The 24,203-nt window shown below is 45.8% G+C and overlaps 1 protein-coding gene and 2 non-coding genes across 5 annotated transcripts in view; 1 reads left to right on the forward strand and 2 right to left on the reverse strand.

The window, feature by feature from the left end:
- Positions 1-16,956, reverse strand: part of MED16 (mediator complex subunit 16) — a 23,669-nt gene extending 6,713 nt beyond the window's left edge. For 2 of the 3 annotated variants that reach the window (XM_066635100.1, XM_066635101.1), the window contains exons 1-15: positions 16,929-16,956; positions 14,864-15,064; positions 14,558-14,665; positions 12,773-12,942; positions 11,361-11,792; positions 10,523-10,628; positions 8,801-8,956; positions 8,022-8,233; positions 5,449-5,655; positions 4,580-4,790; positions 3,998-4,131; positions 3,339-3,534; positions 2,555-2,771; positions 1,397-1,480; positions 1,124-1,287 (exon numbers count right to left, since the gene is read on the reverse strand). In XM_066635100.1, coding sequence (XP_066491197.1) covers positions 1,161-1,287; positions 1,397-1,480; positions 2,555-2,771; positions 3,339-3,534; positions 3,998-4,131; positions 4,580-4,790; positions 5,449-5,655; positions 8,022-8,233; positions 8,801-8,956; positions 10,523-10,628; positions 11,361-11,792; positions 12,773-12,942; positions 14,558-14,665; positions 14,864-14,999 — 2,496 coding nt within the window. In that variant the 5' untranslated portion in view covers positions 15,000-15,064; positions 16,929-16,956 and the 3' untranslated portion in view covers positions 1,124-1,160. Of the gene's footprint in view, positions 1-905; positions 1,288-1,396; positions 1,481-2,554; positions 2,772-3,338; positions 3,535-3,997; positions 4,132-4,579; positions 4,791-5,448; positions 5,656-8,021; positions 8,234-8,800; positions 8,957-10,522; positions 10,629-11,360; positions 11,793-12,772; positions 12,943-14,557; positions 14,666-14,863; positions 15,065-16,928 lie in introns of those variants that run through there. The other variant, XM_066635099.1, reaches the window with a different exon arrangement.
- Positions 16,957-17,444: 488 nt separating this feature from the next.
- On the forward strand, positions 17,445-17,551 carry LOC136659582 (U6 spliceosomal RNA). The gene has a single exon (XR_010794853.1). It is a non-coding gene; the product is annotated as a U6 spliceosomal RNA (small nuclear RNA).
- A 5,369-nt stretch (positions 17,552-22,920) lies between these two features.
- Positions 22,921-23,027, reverse strand: LOC136659584 (U6 spliceosomal RNA). Its single transcript, XR_010794854.1, has one exon. It is a non-coding gene; the product is annotated as a U6 spliceosomal RNA (small nuclear RNA).
- Positions 23,028-24,203: the final 1,176 nt, after the last annotated feature.

Here is a 24,203-nt window from a genome sequence, read left to right on the forward strand (position 1 = left end):
CTGGAGATCAATTGTGTGGCCAGTCACCCACACCCACATACAGCAGCCTTCCCCAGAGGTTATGGTACTTGTGAGATGTTGTCCATATGCACAAAAAAGGTTGCAGAGCTCTGCTTTAACATATCCATATGCTTGTTAGCCCTCAAAAGGTTGGCATGGCAGGACTAGGTATGTGTATTCTGTAGTACCTTTGATAAACAGGAATTGGGGAGGGTCTGCCATGGTGGAGAAGCTACTTTCTCCAAAGGCCCTACATGCAATCCTTAGCAACATCACCACATAAGGTGGGCAAAGACTCCGGACTGCTGTTGCTAGTCAGTGCAGACAATAATAGGCAAAAGGAGCCAAGGGGCTGACTCACTATAAAGTAGCTTCATATCATACAGTAACATCACCCATAACGTAACGGAGATATTTCCAGAAAGTTAAGCACAGTGTGAAACAGGGCTTTAGAAGACATAAAGGATACTGGCACTGACTGGCCCTGTACTTCCCAGAATGCACTGCTTCCACTGGCTACAATACCTGTCAATCACACCAGGACAAAGATTATTGTATCAAATCGGCATTGAAGAAGAAAAGAACGACAGACTATATAACTGTACATGAAAATGTGCTGGAAGTGCATTGGGTAACCTTCAAAATAAAAATTGTGGCATCTGTGGATGTTTTCCTCTTTCTCTCACCCTAGAAGTTGGTGCAGCTGTTTTGTTTCTGACAATCGTAATAGCGGGACAGAAGCCAAGTGAGAAAGTATGTTAAGTGCGCCAAGTCTCCGTGATGCTGATCATGCTGGGAATCAACGTTTTGCTCCTTTTGCTTCGGTGTGGGAGAGGGGAGATGAGAAAAATCATTAACTCTGAAGTGTTTGTACAAAAATCAACTTTTATTTACAAAATACTTGCTTTCTGAAGGAAGTGGCGAGGGCCACAGGTGGCAGTGAAAACTTCCTAGGATTATCCTCACCTTTGGTGGTTTCTCATTTAAACCCATGGCAGGGTAGATGAAGGAAGCCCCAGAAAGAGCCCATCCAGGTGCCTGAACTCCAAGGCCCCACCAATCCTTCAAGATTTCACTCTCAAATGGCAGAGGGTTAAATGGATCCCCAGAACTGTTCAGTTACCTCTCAGCATTGTCCTTCCACCTCGGGAGGGGGCCCATCATGAGTAGTTGAAAGGCATTCTCCGCCAAAGCCCCCCACAGAGGCAGTTCTTAATCCATCGCTGCTCCCACTGTTTGACAGCCGTTACCTTGTTGGGGGACCGCAGCATGGTGACACAGCCGCACCTGTGAACAGGCAACAAGGCAATCGGGCTGAAAGGCTCCCCAAACATCCTGGGAAGAGAAAGTAAACCTCAGACCCGTCTTTGCCCTTACTGCATGTCATGGAACTTACCTGGTACAGGCCTTGCATTCCTCTGTTGGATACGCCCCAAGGTGGAGTCGCCTCAAGTGGTCAATCTTTGGTTGCCCAGGTGCCCTGAGCAGTGTGGAAAGAAGACAGATTTATGAAAACATATCTGTGCCAAAGAAAACAATCAGGACAGTCCATAATAGTTTATGTTATTACTACATGTTATGCCCTGCAGTTCCCACCAAGAAGCTCAGGATGGCATGTGTTGTTCTTCCTTTTTGATCCTCCCAACAACCTTGTATGGTAGGTTGGGACTGAGAGAGAGTAACTGGCCCAAGATCATCCATTGGGCTTTGTGGCTAAATGGTAATCGAAAATGTGTCTCCCCAGTGCTAAACCAATTACCTTACAGCGATGCCAGGCCTGATTAAAACCCCCAGCAGGGCAATAAAAATAATTAATTCATCATTAACTCATCCCTGCCTATGAGCTTTGCTGTATCAGAGTGTCAGAATGCCAACTGATCTAGCAACCTTATCTTTTAATTCAAAATGGGCTGTGGTTACACCACACGGAAGGGCAAGACATTCTGCACATAGATACTACTCCTCCACTTGGACCTGAAGCCTGATCTGAGAAATGGATTCAAAAGGGCCATCCTGAGCGATCCAACCAAGGATTCATCTAGTCCAGAACCCTTATTTCCACAGTGGAAGCAGAGTTTGATGGCTATGCAGAGTTTGAGTTCTGTCCTCCTGTTGCCCTTCAGCAACCAGCAAAGGCAGACTGCCTCTGAATATGGAAGCTCCTCTTAGACAGCGTGACTGATAGTCAGTGATAGACCTCTCCACCTTCATGATTTTCTCTCATTCTGTTTTCAAGCCACCTAAGCTAATGCTCATCATCACATCTTGAGGTACGGAGTTCCACAAACTGCACTGAGTAATCTCTCCTCTTGTTTGCTCAGAGTCGACTGCCTACCATTTTGGGGAGGGGGGGAAGAAATCTTATGAAGAGGAGGAGACAACTCTCTCCCTGCTTTTCCCGTACCATAACATGCCCTACCCAGCACTGGAAGGAACTTCACCCACCATAAGAAAGGATTTCTTCATGCAAGGCAGAAGTAACTTGTAGAACTTACTGCCCCAAAGAGTTGCTATGGTCAGATAGTTTTAAAACATCCAGCAACAACTAGCATACCTGGCAAAGGCATCAAATTGCAGGGAAGCAGCATGTACTAGCAGCCCAGGGGGTTTCCCAAACTGCAGCCGGACCAGCTGCTTGTTCTGCAGCTTGCTGATGATAGCATCATTGACAGGCAACCAATCAATGTTTGGGATGAGAAGCTGGCTGGGTAGCAGGCAACACTCATCGATCAAGGTATCATCTGGTTCGTTTGGGTGGCCCTCATCGCGACCTGCACAGGAAGAAGACACTCGAATGAAATGTCTTCTAAAGAGCCATTCGTTACCGTGAGGAAGTGCTGCCACCCTGATCTGTTCCCAGAATTGCATATCACAGCTTTACCTGGGCCTTCTCTATGCCCTAAAAACAAATCACTATTCCATAGCAAGGCAACCTAAATCCTCTTTGCTAAGTTTCAGTTCTGTTGAACACAGAATTCAGGTTCCATTGCTACAGAATGTGGATTTATTCCTAACAAAGCCCTGTCCAATTCCTCGCACATAGTAAGTTAACATCTCAGGCTACACCTTTCACCCTTGTGTGCTAATTTTCTACATGCAGGTATTTTAGGTTCCCCACCCCCTTTAAAATAAGGGGCCATGAGAGAAAAGATTGTCATTGCAGGCAGAGGACAGAGTCAGGAAAGCTATTGTCTCATTCTGTGAGACGCGTAAGATAGCCCAGGGGGGGAGGACTCATGCGACAGCTGTCCACCCAGTCCACAGTTTAGGGACACAGGAAGCTGCCTAACTCAGAGTCAATAGCTTCAAGAGTTGGCAGGACCACAAAAAGCACTCACAGCATAGCCACAGCTTGGTCAGGAGGCGGAAAAGGAGGGACATGCTGTCTTGGGTGTCAGAAGTGGCTGTATAAATGGGGAGACAGCTCGGCTTGAGGAGGCCCCAGATCCGGATCACCACCATCAGCTCACGCAGCATGCCCAAGGAGGCCCCATCGCGCAAAAAGCTGTGACCTGGGCGCACTGGACCAGATCCCTGTCGGGACAAGGGCAGACAACATCAACTATTATTAGAACAAGAAAACACATACCCATCTGAATGCATTATACTAAAATTATACATGTTTTGATTAATATCTATGCAGGTTATAATTTCAATACATCATATTAACCAATCATTATTAGAAACTATTCTCATCCCCCCATTTTAGCTTGTAAAGTTTATCAATGTCCTGGTGTCCTGTCAAGCTTAGTAGGTCTCAAACTCCAGACCCCCAACCATCCAATGGGGATAGCATCACAGGCACTGGTTTCCTATGCCTCTGTGCGATCGCAACAAAGAACTAAAACTGCAGGTATTTCAGCCACAAATCACACTAGTCCCTGATAAGGCTTTAGAAAGCCAGCAGGGCAGACTTGAAGATAAACAGGGGAGAGAGGGTGTACAAATAGGGGGAACAACAAACAGGGGAAAGAGGGTGTGCAGACAAAGGCTTTACCTGGTTTGGAAGGCTGGCAAGTAGATACAGCACAAAGTCGCCAACCCACTGAATGAGCTGCTGGAGAGACTGCAGGGTAGCTGTCTCAAGAACAAACTCCTCAGTCTTCAAATTAATCATTACTTTGTCAATATCTAGAAGGGGGAAATCTCAAGTTAACGCCTAGCACGTGGCAGCCTTTCCTTTCAACACATGTACCGGCTCACTTGTTTGAGTTACACAGAAATTTTTCGCTGTGCAGGAAACTGTTCATGAACCTGCTTGCAGCCTGAATTACACAGATGGAGTGTTAGCTACCTCCCAGTTCAAATCATGCCACCTTTGTGAACTCACTAGGTTGGCCTTAGGCAACCCATCTCTGCTCATTCCCTAGCTACAATATGGGGATAATACTATTTACTTATTCGACAGTAGTGCCCTCAAGGCCACCACAAGACACTAGAAAGTGTCTCAAACTCTTAAAAGCACTTTATACCTTTGTTATTGGATTGATTGAAGGAGAGGGTAGATGGGTTTGGAGCAGGAGGCTGACCACATGGTCTTTTCTGCGAAATTATCTGTAAATGGCTTTCTTGGACATACCTATATCAGTGATCTTGGAGCAGATCTCCGTGAGCCGATCACCAGGACTCTTGTCTGGAGTATTCAAGACAGGAGGACGGAGTAGCGATTTTAGAGTGCAACTGATAGCGATCAGGAAAAGCTTGGCATGGTAGTCACATACCCGGGCCACGGTGCCAGAGGACAGCTTGCAAAGAGAAGCTTTCATGGCAATGATGCGTGTGGAGAGAACCTGGTAAGAAAGATCACAGAACGTCGACATCACAGATTTAAAAATCAGCTTCATTCTGACATAACCGTTACAATTCCATGGGGACACTTAAGCATTTTGACTCAACAACAGTCTTTTTTGTTCTCTTGTTTGGTTCGTATGTTTTTTTCTGTATTAATGGTTAATATTTTAATTTTATTTTGTATTGTGATGTTTATTTTGGCTGGGTTAGTCACATGGGTGTCTTGGCTTTAAACGGAAAGCAAGATTTAAATGTTTTAAAATACCAGAACTAAATACAAAGAGAGACTGACAAAAATTGACACTGTAGCTTGTGGTGTCATGCTACAATTCTGAGTCCTTCGAAGAAAACCAGGCCAGTTAACATGAGTTTCAAAATGATTTCACATAGCACATTTGTGCACTCCAAGCATGCTCTTTTCAGTTGTGCTTCTGCAGCTGTGAGTTACTTGGAGTACTCCTTACAAGCAAATTAAGCAAAAATAAAATGACAGTTTAAAAAATAGCCTCTCCACCCACTTCAGTGCTGTTCAGTTAATTCTGTTGCCTTCTCAACATTCTAAACTGACAGTGGAAGACAGAGAATCAAACTGAAGACTTGGTTAAAACTTAATGACATTTGGAGACCTGCAGGGGTAGATTTGAGCTCGCCCCTCACCTGCTGCAGGGCTGCATTCTGGCGCATATACTCCTCATGCAGTTTCTCCACAAGGTTTTGCACCATGCCAGGCTGTACATGAAGCAGGATATCCCACCAGTCGTAACCCGTTACCATGCAATATTCCAGGAGAAAGAGCAAATGACGGAGAGACATGTTCATGTCCAGACTGTGCCCCATGGAAGGAGAGATCCGGAGCATGTTGAGCTGGGAGGGTGATAGAAAACAAGGATTAGCAGAATCTGAAAAGTTGGCAACCCATCTGTGGAATCTGGAAATTCATATACAGCTGTACTTTTGTCCAAAACACTGTGGCTTGACTGGATCCCAGAAGAAACCCTCCCCACCCGCTAGAAATGTTGAGCTTGTACAGTTGTGTGAATTGGCTCACTCACACAACCTGGCATCAGAAACCAAACAACTCAGAATCCAATCCTGAGCTCCCAGGATGCACAGCTGTAGCAGTACCAAAAAAAAACTGCCGCCACTTCCTGCGTGCCCATGGCAGCTGCAGGAGGCACCTCGGGAGAAGGGGGTAAAGGGAGTAGCCCTGCAATGGGCCTACTCGATTCACCACCAACCAAAAGGTCGGCAGTGAGGTAAGAGCCTTTGTGTCAGGTGCGAAGCATTTCTTCATTGGTCCCACCTCCCTCCCTTCCTCCCCTGGCACGCCTCCTCCTTGCCCTTTGCCCACCTCCCTGGAATACCTCCTCCTTGCTCCCACTTTCCTCTCTGCAGCTCGGTGGGCCATGTGACCACCGAGTGGCGGAGCTTGGGCGCCAGCCAGCGCTAGGCTAGCACAGGCACTCGCCCCGTGTTAGGGCGCGCAAACGTGCCTTATGGCATGTTTGCAACAGTGCATGCCAGTGGTAAGCCAGCACACTGAGCTCAGGATTAGGTTCTCAGACAGCAATTCCCTAGTCCTCGTGCTTCCAGTGTTGGGGGCACGGAGAAAGAGACAGATCGCATTTTCTTTTTCTCTCATAATACTAGAAACTTAGCAGTTACCTAACAAAACAGATTGGTAGGAAATTCAAAGCATTGTATTGTATATATGTATTGGCAACATTCAGTCTCGAAAGACTATGGTATAGCACTCTGAAAGGTGGTTCTGGCACAGCGTCTAGTGTGGCTGAAAAGGCCAATCCGGGAGTGACAATCCCTTCCACACCGGGAGCAAGTGCAGTCTGTCCCTGGTCTGTCTCCCTGGCTATGGGCCTTCCTTCTTTGCCTCTTAGCCTCAGACTGTTGGCAAAGTGTCTCTTCAAACTGGGAAAGGTCATGCTGCACAGCCTGCCTCCAAGCGGGCCGCTCAGAGGCCAGGGTTTCCCACTTGTTGAGGTCCATCCCTAAGGCCTTCAGATCCCTCTTGCAGATGTCCTTGTATCGCAGCTGTGGTCTACCTGTAGGGTGCTTTCCTTGCACGAGTTCTCCATAGAGGAGATCCTTTGGAGACAAATTCAAAGCAGACAAAAGAAAATCCTTCCCCACACCTTGTGTGATTAATTTATAGGATTGGCTTTCACTAGAAGTGGTGATGGGTTGGTGGCTTAAAGCCCAATCCTGAGCTGCCTGGTGCAAAGGGCTGCCATGGCGCCAAAAATGGCTGCCGTGGTATCCTGTGCGTACTGGGCAGTCGCCGGCAGCAACTTGGGCGAAGGGAACATTTGTCCCCTTCCCTTGAGTAAGGGAAGTAGCCCTGTAATGGGGCTACTTGACTCTGCGGCGACTCTTTACCCAGCACAGAATCAAGAAACCTCGTGTTGGGCGGCACAGCCAGACACAGGGCTCTGGATTTGGCGGAGCTGGGCTCCGCCAGTACCACCCCACTCTCTCCCCCCAGCATACCTTTCCCCTGCCCTCAGCCCCCCCAGAATGCCTCCTCCCCACCTCCCACCAGACCCTGACTTACCTCCCCGCCACCAGGCGCTTCACAAGGAGTGCCTGGCAGTGGAGCACCAGCCTCTGACATGCTCTGGCACTTGGCCAGTGGTAATGCTTGCAAATGTGCCTTACGGCACGTTTACGACAATGCGCGCTGGCGGTGAGTTGGCATGCACTGCTCTGGCTTGGGCCCTTAGACAGTTTTAACAGAGCGTTAGAGAAATCCCTAGAAAAGGAAAAGCCAATAGATCCCATTTTGCAGGTTAAAGGTTTGGCTATTATTTCAGCATCCCATTCCCAATAATTGCAGGTCAGATGCTTCCAGGAAGCCAAGAAGCAATGCCCACCACCTGGCATTCAATGGCAGACTACCTCTGTATACAGAAATTCCATTTAGCCATTGAGATTAATTTTTGACAGTTATTCATCATAATGGCTCATTGGAACCTTTAACTACAGAGGCAGACTCACTCTGAACAATCCGATGCCATGGGACAAAGAACACAGCCCTACTTGTGAGCTTTCTGGAAGCATCTGGACAGTCACTGTTGGAATCAGGATGCTGGGTAAACTGAATTTTGGTGTAATTCAGCAGGAGGCTTCTTATGTTCTTCTGGTCTGCCTTAGACAGAATTTTAGAGTTTCTTGCTACTCCAACCATAAGAATCTGAGGGCCCCCCAGAATATACCTTGCCATGACTGTCAATCCCAACCAGGGCCAGTGAAGTCCAGGACATCTGCAGAGCTTTAAAGTGGACAGATGGGCCAGCTGACCGCTGCCTCTTAATGGTCTGCTCATCAACTGGGCGCTGGGAGGTTGAGCTATATATCACCGCCATCATCTGAAGGGAGAGGCGGTGGATTATGTGGACACTGCCATCATGGAATGCGAGTGCAAGGCCTGGAAGGGAAAGCAGATAATCAGCCAGCTTTGTGGCCAAAGGTAATTTTTTTTAATTAGTTGCATGTTGGATCTAAAAAAAGACAACAAAAAAGCTGTGCATCAAAGCAGCAGGATGTCTCAAATAGGGTCAAGTGGAACCATGTTCTCTCTACTGCCCTTCAGCACCACCATTGTAGCTGGCCAGAGGATAGTACTGCAGCTCTCAACTCAATATGGCTCAGGTGACATTAGGGAGCCAATAAGGTTCCAGCGGGACCTATGAAAAGGTTCTTACAATGGTGAAGGACCACAGGTTAGTGGCAGAGCATCTGTTTTGCATGCAGAAGGTCTTAGGCTTGATCCCTGGCAGCATCTCCAGGTAGGGCCAAGGAAGACTCCTTGTATGAAACTTTGCTCTTCAGAACACACCATACTGAGGTCTGACTTGGAATAAATCTGAGTCATATATCGCCTTTTAGAATTGTTCCTGTTAAGCTGGAAAAGATGGCCTACGTTGGAGACTTGGGATGGTTTCCCTTCACTTCTAACTGTTCTTCCAGATTTCCAGCAGAAAAGCTTTCTCACCTAATCCAGGGAAGAACTTGGTATCATTTGCCACTTTCAGGTCTGTGCTGGTCAAGGAGATGGGCAGCTTAGGAAGTGCCACAGCCGAAACCCGGTCCAGGTCATTGGTAGCTGAGAGAATGCGCCACTTCAGAATCATTGGCGGCTTGTCCCCAACTGGAAAGAAATGGAGATGGGTGGTTAAAGAGCATCCTGCAAGCCAAGAGGCAACTGGCTGCAATGACACCCACTATTTGGGACAGTCTGGCCAGAGAAGCTGTGAGTAACCACATTTGAGCATTACCATTTTTGCTGAGGATTACAAAGAAAACATTTAATTTAAACAAGAAAATACAAAATATAAGCTTGTACCCCAACGTTCCTGAGATTTCTTGGTGAAGGCGTCTATGTAGTCTGAAAGCCTGCATGTTTCTCCCCCTCTGCAATACTTGTTGAAATGACTGCTTGCTAAATGCCATCTGGTTTGTAGGGGATAACGTTTAACCGGTTGTCTAACATACCATTATGCGCCCAAACAGGCAGTACAGATCAGGATTCTCTGCATCTAAAACGCAGCGCAAGCCTATTAAGTTGCCTCCTGCCTGGCAAGAGCCAGAGCGTACTGTTCCTGGCAGATTGGCTTTTACTTGAATGCCGTCATTTACTGTATAAGAGCAGCAATTAGTGCTCTCCCTTTCATCTTCCCTGTTGTTGTCCTCACTGCTGTGCAAGAGGACAGATAAACAGGGAGGAACAGCAGGGGGCGGAGAGGGGGGAAAAGATGTAGTTTGCAAAAAAGGAGGAAGGATTGGAGCTGGAAAAGTCTGTGCATAAGTGAGAAATAGCCTGGCAAGTCTGGCAATAACCACCAGGCCAGCCTGAACCCACCCACCCCCACCTCCTCAGAATTAGCAACATTTTTCCCTGTTTTCTCTCCCTCTTCAAGCTACACTAAGATCTTTCATGACTTCTCTGCTCTGTATGTCTCTCCTTGCTTTGGATCCCATTCCAACGTCAACTAGGATGGCAAGCACAGGGGTCCCAGAGACAAAAGAGAATGGGGCATATACAACATGAACCTCTGCAACTGACAAGCAGTGTTATGTCTCTGGATTGGCTAGGTATGGTATAAGTATCAGTCATGATGTCTGTTTGGAACCTTCAGAGTGTCTTTAGGAAGTTCACAAGGAAGGCATGAAGGCAACAGCCTGTGGTTTGCCCTCCAAGAATATATTCAGATACCAACTGCCCCAGATATGGAAGTTCCATACAGCCACCATAACTAGTGCCCATTCAGAGAGCATCCTCCTCCATGAATTGTCCCATCTCTCTTTCAAAGGGCATAATCCTAACCCATGTTCCAGCACTGTCAGGGCAATGTAGCTCCTAGGTAAGGAAATAAACATTCCCTTACTTTGAGGTGGCCTCCATGAGTGTCCCCCAACCGCAGGATGCAGCACACATCCCATTGGCACAGCTATGCCAGTGCTGGAAAATGGGTCAGGATTTGGGCCAAAGCCGCCTAAGCTAGTGGCTTTTGCCACATCTTGTGGCAGCGAGTTCTATAATTATGTATTATGTGAAGGACTGTCTTTAGCCACTACCGAATTGAGCTGCTTTTTTGGCTTCAACATCCAACAGAAGGACAGCAGATAACCAACAGGTACGGCCATAGTACAGCTCCACTAAAAACACGTTTGATGTCAAGTTCTTTCAAGGGAGTGCCCTTTTCTCAAAACTCACCTGTGGGGGAGATCTGCTGGAATATATTGTTGACTGGTAGGCCCTCCTTCCGAAGTGACCAGCACTCCACAATGCTGTTGTTCTGATTGGAGGCACACAGCAGCATCTGGAGGCAAGCAAGGAGTGAGATAAGGAACACTAACACATAAATCTGTGTACACGCTGACCACACGTCATGGGGGATGTGCTAACACAGTTGCCACAAGTGGGGAGCTTCCTCCTCCACCTATTAACAGCAGCTCTGGTGGATTAGACCAAAGGCCCAACTAACCCAGGTTAACCCTGTTACCAATAATGGCTAACCAAATGCCTCCAATAAGCCCACAAGCACATCATAAAGTCAAAGCTCTCCCCTGGTCTTTATCCCCTTTAGTATTCAGAAGTAGCCTATCCTCAGACAGTTCTATTTAACCATCATAATGAAAAGGTGTTAACGGACCCATTCAAAAATGTAAGAAATTGCCAAGATTTCATCTAGCCCAGAATCTTGTTTGCAAGAAAGGCCAACCAGGTAGTTCCAGGAATCCCACCTAACACCTAGTGATCAGAGATAGTCAGCTTTGAAACATGGGAGTTCCACTTAGGCAAAAGAATGGAAGAGCATTCCTCACGGGGGCTTACAAAAATGGATCCATCCAGTCCAGAATCCTAACAGATGCCAACCAGATGCTTCTGGGAAGCTCAGCAGCAAGGCAAGAACATCCCCTGTTGCCAGCGATTGGTATTTAGAGGTACACTGCCTCTGTACATGAAGGTTCCACTTAGCTGATGAGACTCTCCTCCATCATGCTTCAAGATCTCAAGAGGGAGGGCTAGAATCCAAAAATGAAAAACTCACCTGTTCTGACATGTCCCGAGCAAGGAATTTCAAGTGTGTGATGGCTGGATACTTGTCCTTCCTGGCCGGGTCAGTGGTACAGCGCATGAAAAGCGAGGGGAGAATTTCCGTGTCGATCTTGCACTTCTCATTCACCACACTGACACAGACCTTGTAGAACTGAACAGGGGAGGCACTGCTGCCATCTGACGTGGCCACTACAATGTTGCCCCCACCCGTGAAGGCGATGTCTGCCAGGGCCACCCGGCACCGGAGGCGGCAGAGGCTCTCTGTGGAAGTCAGCACCTGTCCATTAGGCTTTAGGAGTGAGACAGTGACCAGGCCACTGATGGTGACAGCGATCCAGCCCTCCATAGGTTTCCCACCAAAGAGGGTCAGTGATGGGGAGAACTTGACCCGGGAAAACTTCTCCCCGAAGTTTGACGCTCCAGACTAAGAATGAAAGGAAATGAAAAAATTTTTTACTATTCAATGAAAAGAATGTGGATTTGTAATGGGGCAAGTATCTTAACATTCTTTCAGGGGGTTACTGAGGGAGGGGATATTTCAAGGGTACAACCTCCCCATCTACAGCATGAAATGATACAGGCCAGGAAAAACTTAGCCATTTGATTCTCACTGGCTTTATGAATCGGATCCTTCTACTGCATTAGGAGATATGACAAATTCTGCTAGGAAAACCTGGATTCACTTTGCTCAATTCTGGATCTGACTGATGCTATATTTGGAAAGAGATACTGATAGCCACCAGCTTAGATCACTTTAAAATGGGATTATAAAAAACTCAAGAAAGGTATTAATGACTGTTAACCATGACAGCACAATGGAACCTCCATGTTCAGAGGCAATATACCATGAAATAACAGATGCTGGAGAGGAAAAACAGAAAGGGAAGCAGGCTATTGCCTTTATGCCCTACTTGTGGACAACCAACAACTGGCTGGTTATAAAATGGATGTTGAGCCAGATGGACTTTCAGTCTGATCCAGCCAGGATTATCCTATGATTGTAGGATCACCTGCCTCTAATAGCACAATCCTATGCACATCTACTGAGAAATAAGCTTCTGAGATCTGAGCAAGTTTGTATTATGGGGTTCCTTGCCCCTCTTCTCTACATCAATGGCCAAAGACCCCATGTCTGTGCATGTATGTGTGTTATCGTCTGTTCACAAGAATGTGACTTGGCTCACTTGCTTGAGCTGTCTGGTCGCTGCCCCCAGCAATTCCACTCAAATGCCAACTTCCAATGGAGACAACAGATTCACAGTATGCCTCTCATTGCTGTTCCTGTTTTTTGTTTGCACTAATGGCAGAGTAACTGACTCTGAGGTTAGGCGCATGGTGCTGGATGAGTTGCAGCTGCCCCACCTCTGTGAACCCCTCCCTCCTGCCCAGAACTGACCCACTCACTTTCTCCACATGCAAAGCCAGCTTCACCCCATTGTGCAACCAGGAGAGTGCCACAACCGGGTCCCCTTCCACGACACTGCCCACTGTGCTCTCCCAGCTGTTGGCCAAGTGGTCCATCATACTCCAGCACTTGATGTGTCCATCTGCATCAGCAGACAGAAGGCGGGACCCTGACAAGCAGATTGAAAAGTCAGAATGGCCAGTAGCAGGAATTACAAATGCCTTCATGTATACGGGGAATTTAACTGTGGAAGGCACATAGCTAGCAACCTCCTGGTCCTGAGAGACTTGAAATTTAGAATTATGGTGCAAAACCTCTTTATAAGATTGAAAGTGAGTTACTAGTCCTCACTATATCATATTTCTAGTACAACTAGTTAGTCAACCAAACAAAACGAACGGGATCCAACAAAACAAGCCCAGTACGAGCTCTAATCCCACCTAACCCATTGTTCTCCTAGTGCTTGGAAGAAAGATAAGAGGGTCTATTAATAGCTACTTGCAGGGGATATGTTGGCTTTCTTGCAATTCTGGAACCAATCAAGCATGTAATATTGCCAAGTCTCAAGTTGTATAGATGTGGGGATGACACAAACACATACTCAGTGCATCATCACCCTCCTTGTTGATGCTCACCTTCCACAAGGGGATTCAGAGGCATGTGATGGTAACACAACCTGGCTGTTACTGTTTTTCCCCACCCAGATTAGGGGCTTAAAAGGGGTTAAAAAGGGGGGAGGGTTAAAAAAAGCTGCCACTAGAGGTAGAATTGATGGTCCTATCTCAAGCCGTCCTCCAACCGGAGGTTAGCCTACAACCAGCATGGGAGGAAAGAAAGGGGAATGCCAGATGTTGCAGCTGCCCTCTGCTCCTTGTTCCTAAACATACAGGTACTAAGGGCCCAATCCTATCCAACTTTCCAGTGCCGGTGCAGCCACAATGCAGCACCAAGGAAAGCGAACAAACATTCCCTTACTTTGAGAAGGCCTGCATGACTGTACTCCTACTGCAGGATGCAGTACATGCCCTGTTGACATGGTTGCACCAGCACTGGAAAATTGGATAGGATTTGGCCCTAGCACTCCTAGCACTGTCTCAGGCAGTCTAATAGAGAGGAAGTAGGCAAACAGCTCATAGCTCTTGCCTTAGCAAGCCAGGGACTCTACAGTACTCTACTGAACTATAGAAAAAATGTTTATTTTTTCTATGTTTTTATTTTAAAACATTTTATTTTAAATGTTTATTAAAAGGAAATACTTTAATTCAGTAAACACAAAATAGGAAGTGTGAGTACTTGTAATCATAGGCAAAATAAAAGAAAGCAGAAAGATTCAACACATTCCTTGCAGTAAGAAATCCATTTCCACACCAAATCAGACACTGGACCATTACTTCCAATAAGTGTCAGCACTATTGAGCTAGGTGGTCAGTGGGCTCTGACTCAGTGTAAGGCAGGCAGCTTCTCATGTTCTTGCCTACAGAAAGTGCTTTCCGACCCTGCTGTTTTAGGGCAGCAGTTCCTAAACTTACTACAGTCATGGCACCCTGTGGTCACAGAGCCCTGTTGCGGTGGCACCATCACCTAGCTCTCCAGGTTGCTGCCAACTTGAATAATGTGACATGCAAGGTGGCAGCACCTGGGAGAGCCAGTAAGAGCTATCGAGGACATCCTATGGCACCTCTGTGAGTTCGCCATGGCACACGGTTTGGGAACCACTGCTTTTAGAAGGTTGAACCTGAGAGTTGCTGACCTCAGCACCACCAAGCTACTCCTCTATTCCTTACCTGACTGGTCCCACTCTAAGCAGGTTATTATTTCCACATGTCCTGAATTAATAGAGTAGACATCCCACGGATGTTCCGTGTCAAGGATGTGGATCATATGGGTGATATCTAAAGGAAAAAGATAAGAAGGAAAGGATGGTCTTAGCTGAGGAAGGACAATCAACTGCTAATAAATCTTAGTGGGAAACCCCCTGAGTTCAAGCCTTACGAGGGAGGAAGAATTTCTCTCTATCCACTTTCACAGTGCCAGCTTTACTAAACATTTGGATCGGTAACTGGCCTTCCCCACCCCCCAAGCAAAAATACCTTTTTCCTCCTCATTTTTGAGGTCTGTGGTGAAAGCAATCAGGTTGCGGCAGGACCAAGCACAGACCAGTGGAATGGATGGACAGTGGTTACTCTTGGGCCGTTTCTCCCACTCACAAACGTATGCCAAATCCATTGCACTACCTCCAGAGTAGCAGTGGGTAGCTGCTACAATTGCTGTGGTCCACTACATCAGTTTTCCTTATTAAAAAAAGATATCAGCAAATAAATAACTAAATAACGCACAAACGACAACAGTAATTTTTCCCCAGTTACAATAACATTTATCTTATGGTTGTCAACTGCTTTTTTTTACTGGCTCCTACTTTCTTGCATTTATCAGGAGTCTGACCTGCAGTTATTAAGTAGCGGAAGCTTTTTTTCCTGGCATCTAAATAAAATGATGGGTAAAACAATCCACCTGATTCATTTTGTAGGCTGGGTGGCCATTAAGGCCTCAGTCCCATACACCAGTGGTTCTCAAACGTTTTAGCACTGGAACTCACTTTTTAGAATGATAGTCTGTCTGGGACCCACTAGAAGTGATATCATTAACCTGGAAATGATGACTTAGCCAGAAGTGACATCATCAAGCAGGAACATTTTTAAATTTGATTTTAATCAAATCAATCAATTAAATTTAAAGTTTACAATAAGTACAAATTCCTGGGGCATTTGGTGGGCCACTGTGAGATACAGCAAGCTGGACTAGATGGGCCTATAGCCTGATCCAGCAGGGCTGTTCTAAGTTCAAAAATTTCTTTAAAGAAGAACTCTCCTAACACTCCCAAGCAGTTGCTGATCTGCTAAAAAAAAAATCCCCAAACATCCCAAAGGCTGCAACCCTATCCACTCTTACCTGGGAATCAGCCCCATTGACTATCTTTGTTAAAAGCATATACATAGTAGCCAGTTAAAAATACAGAACTGTAACATTTCCCCAAATGCAGTCACATAACATGGTAGCATCAAGTCTGATATACTAAAAATAAAAGAAACATTGAAACAGGGTGCCCAGATGTCATCACCGCAAAAGAGGGCCAGGCACCCCAAAATGTAGGACATCTCAGAAAAAAGTAGGGCATGGCAAACTAAAAGCTAAAAACACTCTTGTATATGGATTTTATGTGGTTAATTTAAACACTAGCTCAGTGGTTCTCACACATTTAGCACAGGGCCCACTTTTTAGAATGAGAATCTGTCAGGACCCACCGGAAGTGATGTCATGACTGGAAGTGACATCATCACGCAGGAACATTTTTAACCATCCTAGGTTGCAATCCAACCCACACTCACCCAGAAGTAAGTCTCATTGACTATGATTGTTAAAAGAATATATATAGTAGCTTGTTAAAAGTACAGGTCTGTAACATTTCCCCAAATGCAGTCACATACTAAGGTAGCATCAAGTCTAATATGTTAAAAATAAAATATTAAAATGAATATTGGCTCACGACCCACCTAGTGGGTCCCGACCTACAGTTTGTGAAACACTGCACTAGATTACTTACTATTAAATTTAAAACTATATTGCATCTAATTGATTAATTCCAAGAAGGCTCTGAGCTGCCCACTCATAGGGAAAAAGAGGACATTTGAGTTCTTTTCCAGGACATGAGGCTAAAAAAAGAGGACATGTCCTAGAAAAACAGGAGACGTCTGGTCACCCTGCACTGAAATGAATGGGGACCCACCTGAAAATGGCTCACGGCCCACAGTTTGAGAAACACTGCTCATACACACTTTCCTGGAAGTAAGCCCCACTGAGTTCAATGAGACTTACTTCTGAGTAGACATGCACAGGCTTGGGCTGTAAAGGCACCAGGCAAGGGACAGGAAAGCATGGCCAGTTCAGCCAGGCTTCCACTAAATGCCCACAAAGGGTCCAGACCCCATAGACTGCAGGTGAGCAAGGGAAACAGTCCCTGGAAGAGACAGCTGGTCCTGCAAAGGGTCTATCAGAAGTCCTGGGCCACTCTCAAAGCATGAAATAAATGCCTACTGTGCTTACGGCCATGTCCTGAGCACGCACAGAGAATGCCCCACTCACCCAGAGCACACCTACCTTAACAACCGCTCTAGCCTTGCTCAGTTCCCCAAGTAAGGACCCCTCCCTATAGCTGTCAATCAAAGTGCCTGACCCAAAATGTCAGAGAAAATACGCTCTCCAGAAAGGCGAGAATCCCCTTCCCAACTAGGGAAAGTCGAACCCGCATTTGGCTCGCGGATCCCACCCTCCGATGTTTTTCAGGCACTTTCATAAACACACCTAGGCCCCAGAAGGACCCCTTTCTCCGCGGCAGCCCCCTGTCGCGGTGGGAGGGCGGCAGACAAAGTGGCGTACGTCCTTTGCATCCGTGCGCTCCCATCGTGCACCGCGAACCACAGACCGAAACATCTCACAAATATTTGCGAGAGATAAGGTTTTGTTTCAAAATATGATGTAGACAGCACAAATATCGTTGCCGAGTGGTGAGGAATTGGGGTTCAAAACTTAGAGAGCGGAAGTTTGTCGTTTGCCATAGCTTGAAAGATATTTAGCAATAGCACCTTATATACCTTTTGAGCTAAGCAGTAGTTTGTGCTCGCTTCGGCAGCACATATACTAAAATTGGAACGATACAGAGAAGATTAGCATGGCCCCTGCGCAAGGATGACACGCAAATTCGTGAAGCGTTCCATATTTTGCTGCATAAACCTGCCCCTGCCTGACAAGGAGAAGCTCAGCAAGCCCCATGGCTCAGCTTTGCCCATGACATGGAAACCTGCACTTCTTGCATCCTTGATTCTTAGTACTGGGCCAGTACAGAAATCTACAATGAAAATGGGCAATTCTGTCCATTACAGGCAAATACCCATGCAAGAGCTGACAGTGGAGGGCTTGGATGTTTCTTCCTTGTGCACAAGGAAATATGCAACCATATTTACTCGCCTCCACCACTGCTGCTACTCCTACTCCCTGGATTAGTACCCCAATTAAGGGCAGTGCCAGTTGGTAGACAGGGGAGGGTCTGTCCAGTGCCGCTGAGACCAAATAAGCAAGACACTGAGAGGTGGAAGGCTACAAACTGTTTATTATTTCAGCAAGGCATGCCTGTGGCCTCTGGGAGACTCAGCTCAAATCCAGGAGGCTCTTTTCAGAAGTGTGGGACACTTTTTATAGGATTCTTGGCTCTTTGTCTGAAATCTGGACTCCCTATTTGCTGAAAATTCACATCATAGATGGGACAAACTCCCAATAGGCTGTAGATAACCTTAGAGACACCTCATAGGTGACAGGTTTCCAAAAAGGGTGAAATGAAACAATTAAACATATGGAATTACAAAGTTTTCAAAAGCCAGCAGGGGGTGCTATAATATAATTTTATCCAGTGTTGACCCAGTGCTGAACCTTCCAATTATATAGATTGTTTGACCGGTAACATCATTAAAAGAGAACAGTATAACACAAAGACAGGTGTGAAGGCCGACTTCATAAGATGTTTTCCTGGCAGAGCTGGCTCACCCTTCATTAGGATGGCCTGGTACCATTATCTTATCTCTGCATACCTTTCCCTTGTTTTAATCCAAACATTTGAACACCTGTGAAGCCTTCCTGCAATGTTAAAGCTTTTGTCTGTTCTTAAGACTTTTCTAAAATTAAGCAAACTTTTGGTTCCTTAAGACTTACTTCTAATGACTACTATGTCCCCATATGTGGGTTACACTTTAGGGCAAAGACTATTTTGCCTATATGTGCCTTTTCCTTTGAAAGCATGGAAGAATATCAATTTTAAAACTATAAGTGGACACAGTCAGACTGTCCTTGCTAAGACGTGTATTCTTCTGCCAAAATGAGGCCTATCTGCTCGTTGTCTAGCATCTTTATTTCAGTTGCAATTCAAACAGAGAGCCTTCAAAGGCAGAAGTTTCCCTGGTATTATTATTATTATTATTATTATTATTATTATTATTATTATTATTATTATTATTAACAACAGTATTTATATACCGCTTTTCAACTAAAAGTTCACAAAGCGGTTTCCACCTCTCCCTTTCATGTTCTCGCCCCCTCCTTACTTTCGAAGCGGGAGTAGCCTTGTCTCACTTTGACTTGTTCAAGGATGCTTGCTTTTCTGATTAAAATGTGTGCTGTCTTCTAAAGTTTATGGAAGCCAAGCTATTCCATCTGCTCTGAGCGTGGGAGGATGGAGGCCAGAATGTGAAGCCAGATCGGAATGAAACACCTGAATGTAGTGGTTCTTGAAAGAAAGAACCTTCTTTCAATTGTAAAAATCCCTATTTAATAAGGGATTTAAATAAAAGCCTGCCTATGTAAACCGCCTTGAATAAAGTCTTGAATAAAGACCAAGAAAGGCGGTATATAAATACCTGTTATTATTATTATTATTATTTTATCTCTTGCAGGTGTCTGTGGTTAGCTAGCTAGACACTTTGTTAGTTTGCCAAGAAACAACCTTGACATTTAGCAGAGCTGCCAATTCAGCAGAGCAGTTAGTTTTTAATTTTTTTTAAGCTTTCCCCTAAGTTCATGCTTTCCCTGTCTTCTTCTTTCCTTATCCCCCCCCCTCTCTGTTACTCTGTATTGATGGTTGCTACAGGTTTGACTTCTTGGGAGGGGGTCTGAGACAGGTAAGCAGGCGTAACCATCATTCACTTCTCCTTCATACCTCCCCTTCTTCTCCACCCCTCTCTTCCATTTCCATTCTAGGGAGTGGATGGAGCCAAGGCTGGCACATCACTAGGTGAAATGAGGGCAGCGTTTGGCATGCCAGTGTTGGAAGATATCAAGGACTGGTAGTTATGGTATAGAATGCTTACCTGAAATGTAAAAACAGCATGGTTTTTGATCTCTCTCTCTGAATGTCCAAGCAAGTTCAATTTGAGTCTCACAAGCATTTGGCTGGGATTGGGCAGCCTGCCACAAGATGTTCTCTTAGAACAATGTTGATACATTTGAATGAAGTCTTTGTCTTCAGAACACAGAAAAAAAAATCTAGCAGTTTGAATTCGGCTTGAAGTTTTAACATTGCTTTAACGTCTAGTATAAAGACTTTTAGAGCACTAAGCTGTGCACACACATGCTAGAAAGCAAATATTCACACCAGCTCTCATAGAAGAACACTAGTAAGCTTAGCTTTCTTATATTTCCTTGTTTTTCATTTTGAAATCAGTTTTGGGGTACACATAAGTGTGACTAGCAAGTAGTAATATTTTAAGTTGTAGTAGTCTAACAGCATTAGAGGTTTAAGACAACATATCAAAAGCTACTTCCAGGTTCACAGCAAAGCACTTCCGGATTAACACATTGCAAAGGTCAACTTCCCACAGAAAATGCAGAAGATAGCAGTTTCGTTGTTTTAGAAGAGCTCGCAACCTTTTAGCAACAAGTATGTTGCATTTCACGGGCTGCACATGAAGGCCACAGTGGATCATGTGATGGTTATGGATGAGGTCAGGTTTGTGTGCAGTGCCATTGGCTAACTGCTGGGGGTATATTGTATATGATGGATGTTTAAGATGGCCTATTATAAAACAACGGATGTTTTGAACCCACCAATGAATTGTCTCCAAATGTGTTTCATGGAGGGAACCCCAGATTGCAATAAAAGTCAGCTAAAGGAGGTGTTACACGCTTCTCTTCTTCACACTTCCTATGCAAGCAGTCTCCTTTGAGGCTTCTCTTCTTCCCACTTCTGGTGCAAGCAGTCTCCTTTGGGGTTTCTCTTCTCCCCATTTCTGATGCACACAGTCTCCTTTGGAGATGTGGATGGATTTACAATCTTTTGCTGATGGATTTACAATAAAAGCCTGGATTTGATCACTGTTGTCTACTGAGTTTGCTTTGGTACCTGGGATTACAGTGCAACATCTGAGATCTCTTGTAACATCTAGGATCCCTTGTAACATCTTGGTTTTTGCACCTTGCAACACCAGCACTGAGACCATGCAAAAAAAGAACTGAATGAGACATCCCAAAGGAAAATGCATGCTAGTTGCATGTTATTTCTCATGGAACCAACAGTATCATGGTGTGGCCATTTCTTTACTCAGCATGTAGTTGGTCTGTGGAACTCCTTGCCACAGGATGTGGTGATGGCATCTGGCCTAGATGCCTTTGAAAGGGGATTGGACAAATTTCTGGAGGAAAAATCCATCATGGGTTGCAAGCCATGATGTGTGTGTGCAACCTCCTGATTTTAGAAATGGGCTATGTCAGAATGCCAGATGCAAGGGAGGGAACCAAGATGCAGGTCTCTTGTTGTCTTCTGTGCTCTCTGGGGCATTTGGTGGGCCCAAATGTGAAATACAGGAAGCTGGACTAGATGGGCCTATGGCCTGATCCAGTGGGGTTGTTCTTATGTAGCCCATTGAGCCCTGTGGTTGCAAACTGTTATAGAGAAAGGTTTGAGGCTACAGCTCTGAGTACAGCAGGATGCAAACCAATAGAGTGGGTCAGATCTGTAGGTGATCTTTGCAATTTGAGGACAAGGGGAGACTAAATTAAGGGCCATATCCTATCCAATTTTTCAGCACCTGTGCAACTGTGCCAATGATGCATGCACTGCATCCTGCAGTAGGGAAACAGTCATGGAGGCCTCCTCCAGGAAAGGGAATATTTGTTCCCTTTCCTCAGCACTGCATTACAGTTGTACCAACACTGGAAAGTTGGATAGGATTGGGCCCTAAATCTATTTTTGCAACATCTTAACAGCATACACCCAGCCAGAAAGTTTTCTACACAAGGAGGGGAAATTATCATTTCTGGATGTGTTGGTTAGTCACAAGGAAGACTGCACATTAGGATATCAGGTCTACAGAAAACCCACCCACACTGATTGATATTTACATACCAGTAATACCGCTAGTCCCCATCTGAGACAAAAGAGAGGGGTGATCAACTCATTGGTGGCCTGGGCAAAGAGGATCTTGGAACCTCAACATCTCCAGGCTGAATTGGACCATATCACACACACTCTACAGCAGTGTTTCTCAAACTGTGGGTCCCGAGCCCATTTCAGGTGGGTCCCCATTTATTTCAATATTTTATTTTTAATATAGTAGTCTTGATGTTACCATGGTATGTGAGTGCATTTGGGGAAATGTTACAGATCTGTACTTTTAACAAGCTACTCTGTATATACTTTTAACAATGATAGTCAATGGAACTTACTCTTGGGTAAATGTGGGTAGGATTGCAGCCTAGAATTGTTAAAAATGTTCCAACTTAATGATGCCACTTCTGGTCATGATATCATTTCCAGTGGGTCCTGATAGATTCTCATTCTAAAAGTGGGTCCCGGTGCAAAATGTGCAAGAACCACTGGTCTGTGACCAACCCAATACCACATTTGAATTTACAGGGAATAGAGATACAAAAGCACCAGAATGATATAAACAGGAAGGAGGAGACTTTGAGCATCAGCAGTGCTTGGCTACCAGCCCTAGAAATGCTGGGATCCAGGAACTTGGAAAAGAACTGGGCTGCAGAAAGGAAGCGCACAGCCCTTTAAGGAACATATGGTGAACAAGTTCAGTGCACAGTTATTGTCATTTGCTCCAGGGTGAGACAAACACCCTGTGGTTCTCACCTCTGGTCCTTTGAAAATGCCCACATTAGTTGTGGGCGAAACATTTGGAAATAAATATCTTCATAGACTGTGGCCAGTAATCCCGAATATTTCTGACTACAACACTAGTGCAAGAGGACTTTGCATGGTCACTTGGAACTACATCTCAAGGCCTTCCAGGATGTGATGGGCTTTCCTTTGTGATGCCTGAGAGCCCAATCCTATGCATGTCTACTCAGAAGTAAGTCCTATAATAGTCAATGGGGTTACTCCCAGGAAAGTGAGGATAGGATTGCAGCCTGAGTCAGCCCTTTTATGTGTATTTGCCTGTAATGGACAGAATTGCCCATTTTCATTGTAGATTTCTGTACTGGCCCAGTACTAAGAATCAAGGATGCAAGAAGTGCAGGTTTCCATGTCATGGGCAAAGCTGAGCCATGGGGCTTGCTGAGCTTCTCCTTGTCAGGCAGGGGCAGGTTTATGCAGCAAAATATGGAACGCTTCACGAATTTGCGTGTCATCCTTGCGCAGGGGCCATGCTAATCTTCTCTGTATCGTTCCAATTTTAGTATATGTGCTGCCGAAGCGAGCACAAACTACTAGATATCTCGGGAGGTATATAAGGTGCTATTGCTAAATATCTTTCAAGCTATGGCAAACGACAAACTTCCGCTCTCTAAGTTTTGAACCCCAATTCCTCACCCCTCGGCAACGATATTTGTGTTCTACATCATATTTTGAAACAAAACCTTATCTCTCGCAAATATTTGTGAGATGTTTCGGTCTGTGGTTCGCGGTGCACGATGGGAGCGCACGGATGCAAAGGACGTACGCCACTTTGTCTGCCGCCCTCCCACCGCGACAGGGGGCTGCCGCGGAGAAAGGGGTCCTTCTGGGGCCTAGGTGTGTTTTTGAAAGTGCCTGAAAAGCATTGGAGACTGGGACTCGCGAGCCAAATGCGAGTTTGACTTCCCCAAGCTGGGAAGGGGATTCTCGCCTTTCTGGTGAGCGTATTTTCTCTGGCATGTGGGTCAGGCACTTTGATAGACATCCCCACAGAGAGGACCCCTCATGAATTGGCGCAGAGCAGCCAGAAAGTCTGGATGGATGGGCGTTGGGCGCATAGGGAGGCCTGGGAGAGTCCATTTGTTACCCCAGTGGGGGGGGGACCTATCAGAGATGTAGAAACCTTACTTGGAAAAGGGGGTACGACGCCTGGTAAGAGTGTGGCAGTCCTGTCCCCCACCCGCCTCTGCCCTAGAGTGTGACTGCCTCTGGGGGCTCAGAGTTCGAATTCTGCGTCAGCCTCAGAACGCTTGTCGGGACCAACTGCAGTGCAGGGGTCCCTTTGGTCCCAGAGCGGAAGGTGAATCCCTGCTGAGTCGGCTTGTCCTACCTCCTAGGGTTGTTGTGAGGACAAAAAGGGGGAAGAAGCACACACACTGCAAGACAGGAATAATTAGACGTGTCAGGCTGCAATGCTAGCCACACTTACCTGGGAGTAAGCCCCGTTGACTATAATGGGACTGACTTCTGAGTAGACAGACATAGGCTTGGCTCTTAGGCTGCAATCCTATCCACACTTTCTTGCCCCATTGACTATAAGGCTGCTCTATTGCAGCCTTAGAGCCCCATCCTATGCCTGTCTACTCGGAAGTATGTCCTATTAGATTCAATGGAACTTACTCCTGGGACAGTGTGGACAGGATTGCAGCCTTAGGGCCCAATCTTATCCAACTTTCCAGCACCGGTGCAGGTGCAATGCAGCG

Source organism: Tiliqua scincoides, chromosome 8 (assembly GCF_035046505.1).
Source record: "Tiliqua scincoides isolate rTilSci1 chromosome 8, rTilSci1.hap2, whole genome shotgun sequence".
Taxonomy (NCBI): domain Eukaryota; kingdom Metazoa; phylum Chordata; class Lepidosauria; order Squamata; family Scincidae; genus Tiliqua; species Tiliqua scincoides.